The sequence below is a fragment of the Eurytemora carolleeae genome, unplaced genomic scaffold (genome assembly GCF_000591075.1).
Source record: "Eurytemora carolleeae unplaced genomic scaffold, Eaff_2.0 scaffold45, whole genome shotgun sequence".
In the NCBI taxonomy this organism is placed as follows: domain Eukaryota; kingdom Metazoa; phylum Arthropoda; class Copepoda; order Calanoida; family Temoridae; genus Eurytemora; species Eurytemora carolleeae.
The window spans coordinates 376,752-385,890 of NW_019396182.1; the positions used below are offsets into that span (position 1 = coordinate 376,752).

The 9,139-nt window shown below is 33.9% G+C and overlaps 1 protein-coding gene across 1 annotated transcript in view; it reads right to left on the minus strand.

The window, feature by feature from the left end:
• The window catches only part of LOC111697431 (uncharacterized), a 10,378-nt gene continuing 1,239 nt past the window's right edge, over nt 1-9,139 (minus strand). Inside the window, exons 2-5 of the mRNA XM_023467453.1 lie at nt 7,951-8,039; nt 6,765-6,868; nt 1,012-5,568; nt 1-949 (exon numbers count right to left, since the gene is read on the minus strand). Of these exons, the coding sequence (XP_023323221.1) occupies nt 725-949; nt 1,012-5,568; nt 6,765-6,868; nt 7,951-8,039 (4,975 nt within the window). The 3' untranslated portion in view covers nt 1-724. The remainder of the gene's footprint in view (nt 950-1,011; nt 5,569-6,764; nt 6,869-7,950; nt 8,040-9,139) is intronic.

Consider the following 9,139-nt stretch of genomic DNA (forward strand, 5'->3'; position numbering starts at 1 on the left):
TTTATTGGATTGTTTTTTTTCACTAAATATAAGACAAAATAAAGAAAAAAAACAATTTTTTAAAATCTTAATTTTATAACTTGTATTTTACATCCAATTTACAGGCCTTATTAGTATAGTATGACTTTCAGACAGCACTTTTAGATAAAACCAATACCCTTTCCGAAATATTTATCATATTTTCTGCTTTTACAAAAAATAAAGAAATGTCTTATTGCTATTTAAAAGTAGGTTAAATGCAAAAACCTAATAGTATTTTTGAGAGAAAGTAAATTGTATCCTTAGATAGCCATTAGTTTTTGAAAGTAGATACATTAGGGATAAGAATAACTTGAGTATAGATTTTAATTAATATTTCTAAGAAACAAAACCTTTTAGCAAAAATTTTATGATACGATGGTTATTTTTAATAATTTAGCATGCCTTTCAAATCTTTTGAGCCAGGAACTTTTGTCGGTTAAGCAAAGATTTGAGCAGCACAAAAACTTCTGACTTAAAAAGCTTAACTTATTATTTGAATTTGTTTTGATTAACTTATATACTATGCCATTGGCCATAAGAGAGGTTGATAAAGTTTTTATAAAACCCTGCGCAAAATAATGTGGGGGAAGCGGGAGAGAGAAGAGAAAATCAAAAAAGTTCCCAAGGTTTAAGGTCCTTTCATCAAAACAAAAGTTTCTGGGTCTGAAAAATTAAAGAAAAATACAAGCTTGATTTAAAATGTCTAGGGAGTACTGCAGCAAGAAGACCACTTTACAATATCAGTTCCTAGATACTTAATACCATAGTAATCAGCTGAATAATCTCCAGACACTACTGGAGCCATACTACTATCCTTTCCAGGTACAGCTAAAGCTGGTTCTATATCTGTAATAACGGTAATAGCATCATCTGCCAAAATCTCCATCCGCTTACCATTAGTACTGGACAAATCAACTCCGGTCTTATCCTTAAAAAAACAAAAATTATGCGTTTCTGGCATTATCATAATACTGGATGATATCAATTTACCTTAAAATAAGTTCTCCCTGTTGTAGGGCTGTATCCTGTTATGTATGTTATGTATGATGGTAATGATGTAAAGGTTGAAGTTCCTTGTTTGTTGGAGAAGCAAGCCATTTTTTCCCTGTATGGGTTGATGTCACAGAAATACAAGAACAGCGTGGTTGGATCAAAGATGAAATGCCGATATTGTTTAGCATTGTCAGAAATTGGAGTTGTGTCTGCACTACATGTTGCGAGACCAGTTAAAGGTCGGGGACAACCGCTCCATTGGACAAACTTAATTCCTACAGGCAAAGTTCCATCAGTTTCTTCTATCAATATCTTTGTCATTCGAGATTTTATTGGAGTTTGAAAGGTTGATACCCCACTTGCAGGAATATCAAGCATGTCAACTTCCTTTTTCCAAAAATTTCCTGAGGAGCTTGAAAAAATTGATATTTTTGTAGGAAGGCCATAATTTGAAGTGGGCAATTTAAGCTCTAAGCCAGTGAGATGCATGTTTGTCAGGAAATCAAACACTAGAAAATTTTTCCAGATCATACCTGGTCTTATAGCAGGAGACCATACAGAATCAGTATCAGTTGCAACATTAGAAGGGTGATGACCTTTGTCTAATGCTGAGCTACCGGTAACGGTGCATTCATCCAAAGTAATTGGTGAAGTACAAGGAGGGGAAACTACCTTAACATTGGCTTTTGTATAAGGTCCACACCCAAGCCAAGTGTCGTTAGTTGCTGGAAATAATTCAAAAGAACTTTGTGTACACACTACTTGGGATAGAATAGCACTGTTAAGTATACCTCGTCCTGGAATGATTTTGTTAAATGGATCTACAGAGAGGCTAAAGTTTATATTTATATATGAACTATAGTATACTCCATTTTTAAATTCAAAATAGGTTGTGTTTCCTTCCTTAACTACATCACAAGCTGCAGTTTCTGTATAATTTGTTAAGCATTGATCTTTTGAGATGTCATAAGTGAGCCAAACTGGTGTTATCAATTTTATTCGAACAACAGAATGGCCTTCTGCTCTTGAAAATTCAGAATGTGAAATAGTGCCAATCATTTGAACAGTATCACCAGCAGCAAATTCCTTTTCAACATCTACTACAGTCATATTCATTTGAATCAGTGCTCGCTCACTGCTTCTTTGTAAACTTCTAGCCACTGTTAGAGATTGGTCTCCTACAACTATGACATCATTACTTTGAGCAGCCAAGTTTACCTTGTGGATGCTTCCGTTTGCTGTGAGTGGATGGTCAGTCATCTGTACAAGAACTTCAATTACAATTTCATTATCTTTTGGAGTTTCCAACTCAGTTCTTAGGGCATAATGTGCATTTATTATGTATCCAAAATCAATTCTTAGATAATCTGTTTGCATGTATGTTGTTATATTTTCTGAAGCTTTCAGCAGTGTATCATAAACATGCTTTATACTTACATTTCCAGTACAGCAAATGTTTGATGGAAAATGTTTGAACCTGACATCTTCAACTGTTATGATTGCCCTGCCATCGACAGATGGAGTCAAAACAACCACTTCAAGAGGCATGGTTGTAAATCTTGGGATGGAAATATTAAATGGCACCCACACTTTTTCACCTGTATGAATAACCCCGGGAACCTCTGAGATGATATCTCCACTTTCCATTGATATCATGAAATCTTTGTAGTTAATATTCTGAACTGGTGGGGTAAACTCAATTATTGAGAAACTCTGGGTAACTGTCTCAGTATTATCATCTGTCTTTACAGTTGCTTCTACAAGTGCACTTCCTGTCATCTTATTTGGAATTTTTAATGTTAATTCTATATGCACTTGGTTTTCTACAGGACTCTGATAGGTAAGATGATGTTGAATATCAATCACAATGGTCACACTTTCAAAGAATGTAGGCTGACCATCCACTTCTTCAAAATTAGTTGAAAATTCGAATTGTGCTTTTTGGTCAACACATGGCGTATTCAATCCAACTTGAGTTACCCTAACATCACAAAAATCATAGTTGTTTGTAGAGAAACCAGGATTTTTAAAAGTTACTGTGACCGGGCCATTGAAAGTTTGAGGAACTGTCAATACAAGGCTCAGTACTTTAGGCACACCTGAGTATGCTGTTTCTAGAGTATCATTTTCAAAAACTGTGGCAAACATTGGATTAAGGTCTAGGTTTACAACTGTAGGCAAAACAACATCAGAAAGAGTATAACTTATTTCTGTTGAAGTTTTGTCAATATCTGACCAGTAAACATTTCCAGTAAATGTATTAGTTGTATTACTAGCTAGTGTAGCATATCTAAAAAATACATCAATTTCAACTGCATTTTCATCAGCATAAAGATCTTCCTGCATTGGTAATTGCCCCCAGTTGGTAAGAAGACCTAAGTTGATAATACTGGATGTTTTATCTTTATAATCAATATTTACTTTTTCAAAGTAATTTTTGTCCACAAAACCACTTGGAATTGTTGCACATGGCATATTGTTCCCGATTTTTCTCACTCTCATTTTACAAATGTAACCAACGTTTAGATCAGAAAATGGAATCGCTTCAAACTTGTATAATGCCCTAGTTTGTGGTCTTGTCTTCATTACATGTCTAATATGCCTTATTCCTCCAACGTCAATTGTCTCTATGGGAGCATTGTAGGCTTTTAATATTGGTGTTGTTAAACTGAGTTCAGGAAATGTGGTTCCTGTCTCTAAGGTTGTTAAATTACTAAGTGACACATTTTTAGAAGATATGGATGCAAAAAGGAAATCATCACCAGCTGCAATACCAAATCCTGGAGTTACAGAGGGAATTGCACTGGAAAAACTTTGAAAGGGTAGTGAATAGAATAAATTGATCTTCAAAGTGTTTTCAGAAAGTGATTTTGAAATTTGTGCTGGGCAGGTTTGACCAAGATCCCAACTGAGGGAATCATCATACAAATTGTCATGTAAAGCTTTGCTGTAAATTGGACTTGTAGCAGGTTTACTCATGCAAGGTAATCCAAATCCTACAGATACTATGTCCACTTTACACAGTCTCAGTGCAGTGCTTCCATTGTTTATGTCAGGAAGTGATTTTGCCAACATATCAAAACTTCCAGATTCAGGGGGTATTGTAAACAGTACACTCATTCCAAGCTCTGTATCAGGAAACAATTCATTGTTTACAAATCCTAATGAAGATCCTACTGCAGATATTGATCCACTTGCTGCTGTATCTGTTGTGTTGAATGTTAGACCACCAACAACAGCATTCCCAATTTTAAGACTCACCGTATGTTCTGCAACAGCATTACCAGTGTATTTATAGGCCACATTTATCAAAAAATCTGTTGAATCTGAAGCAACGTCAGTACAAACACCAAAGGCTGCCTGAAGAGTATTTCCTGAAAATGTTATCTCAGACTTATGAATCATTCCACATGCTCCTCTATCAACGACTCTTACTGAAACGGGCATTACATCTGGTGCACCAGCAGCCTCTATTGCATTAAGGTCTACTGCTGAACCTGCTGGAACAGTAATATTGATTTGGAATACTGCAGATGAGCCATTGGTTATTGGTAATTCATTTAAAAGAACCCCAGAGGCACTCGGATCTGTAGTCAATGGAGTAAATATGGTGTCAATGATTTTAATTGTAATAATTTCAGCCCACACATCTGTGTCATCCAATAATACACCCAAAGCTAATGCTTGATCACCAAAAGCTTCATCCCCCAACATAGCAGTGACTGGTATTATAACTTCCATCTTATTGTCAGCTAAGCTAACAGTCCTACTGGAGTCCTTATTCATGAGCAATGGGTAGCTCAAGAGGAATTTTCCAACATGCTTTTCATCATCTACATAGAGAGGTGTATACTCCCAGTCAGTGGATACAAGGGGGAGAAAGGAGGCTCCTGTGACCACTTTTGGTTTTCCAATATTGAATTTATCATCAAATCCTTCTGGACTGTATACTTGTAAAGTAAATTTTGAAGAAGGGTGAGTTATGAATAAATCTAATTTAATTGCCTTAGATTCTCCTTTTTTAAGTTCAGCAGGAGGATCTATAACATTACCAGTAGCATCATAGGTTGTTTCAGGAAAGTTAGCATTCAAAGACATTTCATTGATGAAGATTGTGCCCTCTGTTTCAAAATAAACTCCACTTATTAAATGGTATGTGTTACCAGTTATTAGTTTAGAACTTGGATACGCAAATGCATGAAAATCAATTAAGATTTTGTTAAGATCTGCTCCATTTTCCTGCCCACCTGTTTCGACTTTTCCCACATCAAATGTTGTGAAATCAACAATAGTTGGCTTATCTTGGCTAAAGACAAACTCTATTTTAGGCTCAGGTATTGCTGAGTCATTGATTAAGAGCTGTGAACCGATAGAATAGACCTTTGGGTTGTAAATATGAAATACTGGTTCCAGGTTTTCGTCTGCTGAAAAAACCTCTATGGTAATATCCTTTGGAGAGCCTGTAGGTATCCCAGGAAGGTCTACTTCAACTCTTAAGCTGATAGAGTCACCAGGCTTAAGATTTGTAATGTCCCCGGTCTGACTCAAGAGACTCTAAACATTGAATACTATTGTGTAAAGAAATACTTTGAGATTTAAGATTCTTCCTGATAAGATTTTTTGGGCTTGTATATAATTTTTACTGTAATTTTGAAAAATATTTTGTTTACACTCTTCGATACAAAATTTAGCCGTTTTAAAAGGAGATACATAGCTTTATAAAAAGGGGGTAGAATGGATTTTATTCAATTTGCCAGATGCCGAGAAAGATATAGAAATTTGAACCAAATTGGAACACATAAAATTAATTATTTGTATATTTTCTTGCTATTTGGTAAAAACATTAAACTCATAGACTTTTTATGAAACTTAAACTCATTGTTTAGAAATGTTGTGAAATTTATTAAATGCACACTGTTAGAAAAAATATCTTTTCGGTTTGGAAGTATCCAAATTTAATCAAAGACAAATATATTTACCTAACCATTGACATTATATATATTATTTCAATAGAATTAGCTATTACTCCTTTGACATTACAGAGAAACAGGTGGCATAAATATCACATTACAGGGAGTGTTCGCGAAAAATAAAAGGGGGTATTGGCTTAATGCGATAAAAAAGCGCTTTTGATCACTTCTAATCTTACTTCTATCTGTTGCGTCTATAAGGAGAAAATTGTTAAAAACGACTTATACCGAAGAATGTAGTATCCATACAAATTCAGAAAGATGCAACATACAACTTAGACCGTAAAAAAATCTATTTAATTTCAAACAAATCATTCAGATATTACACCCTATGTTCATTGATTATCTTTAGCCACATTTGTATATAGTTGATTTTTCATAATATGTTTTGATTTTATTTTTTAAAATAACATTTAGCTTCCAACTTGTTTTCGAACATTCCTCGAAAATATGAAAATGTCGTCTTCATTACCAAAAATCCTCAAAACAGGAATAAATGTTTTTATAAGTAACTCTCAGATCATAACAATTTAAATATATTATGAAAAATCAACTATATACAAATGTGGCGAAAGATAATCGATGACCATAGGGTTTCTTCGGTATTAGTAGTTTTTAATAATTTTCTCCTTATAGACGCAACAGATAGAAGTAAGATTAGAAGCGATCAAAAGCGCTTTTTTATCGCATTAAGCCTATACCCCCATTCATTTTTTGTGAACACTCCCTTTAAACAAAACAAGAAAGAAGCACAAAACGTTACAAATCCTTGGATTTTACCATTGAAGTAGTCATATTTGTCAGTTCCGTCCCAAGAGCTCTTTTCTCCCGAATTTTGTTCCCATCGAAGGGAACCAGCTCGGTTGAGGTTCCAAAGTCAAAAACTAAATAATAATATTAAATATTGACCATTGGCGATGTCAAAGTTTGCATTGACCATTGGGGATGTCAAAAGTGGGCTACACTGGTGCGAATATTAAAGGATGGCCTTTTTGAACCCATTTTTACCTATAAAATGAAGATTTTCCCCATCTATTTGCTATGTTACACTTTTTTGTTGAACTTTATATTTCAAATATTGATGCATATACAATCGTTTACGTTTGACAGGTTTTAAATTCGAAATTAGGATATTTGTTCAAAAAATATGGGACATACTTTTTACGTGGTCAATATGGGACATACTTTTTACCTGGTCAATATGGGACATACTTTTTACGTGGCCAATATGGGACATACTTTTTACCTGGTCAATATGGGACATACTTTTTACCTGGTCAATATGGGACATACTTTTTACGTGGTCAATATGGGACATACTTTTTACCTGGTCAATATGGGACATACTTTTTACGTGGTCAATATGGGACATACTTTTTACCTGGTCAATATGGGACATACTTTTTACGTGGTCAATATGGGACATACTTTTTACCTGGTCAATATGGGACATACTTTTTACCTGGTCAATATGGGACATACTTACCTGGTCAATAAACGTTAGGAACCTAGGATAAACACGACCGGTGTCATATTAGTATGTTAGTTTCTTAATTTCCTTAAGGGGTTTTGTATTTGGGGTCTTGTTCTGAATCGACCTCTCAAAATGCTAAACCTTCGATCAAATATCTAGAACTGTATCATATGTGTGAATATGAGAACATTGACAATACATACTTGCTCAAACCAATAATCTTTAATACCTCTTTCACACACGGGATTTTTAAAACGTGTATTTTCAAGTTAAAAACAATTTCGTTCAGATTTAAAGTTATAGGAATCAAAAATGTCTAAACTTGTAATATATATTCAATACTTTCGGAAGATTTGAAAACTTTTCCAAAAAACGAAACATGTATTTACATAAAAACTTTGTAATTAGAAATTTATTAAAAATAAACCATTAACCTTAAATTGTTCAGTCCTGTAATTCTAATGAGGGGGTGGGGATGATTTAAATCGTTACCGTCAGTTGTGTTGTAAACTTCAAAGTTTTGTTTAAGATGTTGTACACTAAAGGTGTGTACATACACTAGAGAGGCGAGAAGCACCACCCTGAACAAATTTAGCTAGTTATATCATACTTTCATTAAAGGGACTGTGAGCGTAAATTTAAAATGTTACACCAAGCAATGTGTATTATCTAAAGGGAATATTTATCTGAAAATCAGTCATAAAAGGTTCCGCGGTTAGTTCTCAAAATTTTTAAATTGTTTATGAAAAAAAACATTGAGGTAAATGATCACGTGGCTCAAAAAATAATTTTCTTATCGTTGTAACCTGATATTCTAAACTCTTAATATTTTAAACTATAAATTCTGTTAAATAGAATAACCAAGGTAAGAAAAATAAAGATCTTACATCATCATGTTGCACAGATATCAGCATTTTAAATAATAGTTTAAACATGGTTTACAGTTTAGAATGAAAGGTATGATATAGGTTTAATATATAAGGTCATCCTAGAAAAGCGCTACACTCATAAAACGCTACTTAGATAAAATGCTACATTGTAAAACGCTACACTCATAAAACGCTACTAGATAAAATATGAGACTATCAAAATATCAAAATATCATAATATTATAGGTTTTACTTTTAGATTGGATTAAAATTGTATTTTTTATAGATTATTACTTATTATTTTCCTGACGTGGCACCTCCAGGATGCTTTTTTCATTTTTCCAACAAGCATACGGAAACATTAAAACAGATGGACTTGCTAAATTCTACCCTCAAGACAATAAGGAACCATGAAGTTTGGCAATTTTGTTCACTTAGTTATATAACTGCCCAATTTGTAAAAAAGTCTGATATTGCAAAGTTAAAGGACCGCACAATTCGTAAAAAGGTCTGATATTGCAAAGTTAAAGGACCGGACAATTCGTAAAAAGGTCTGATATTGCAAAGTTAAAGGACCGTAAAATTCGTAAAAATTGCTGATATTGCAAAGTTAAAGGACCGGACAATTCGTAAAAATGTCTGGTATTGCAAAGTTAAAGGACCGGACAATTCGTAAAAATTGCTGATATTGCAAAGTTAAAGAACCCGCACAATTCGTAAAAATGTCTGGTATTGCAAAGTTAAAGGACCGCACAATTCGTAAAAATGTCTGATATTGCAAAGTTAAAGGACCGCCCAATTCGTAAAATTTG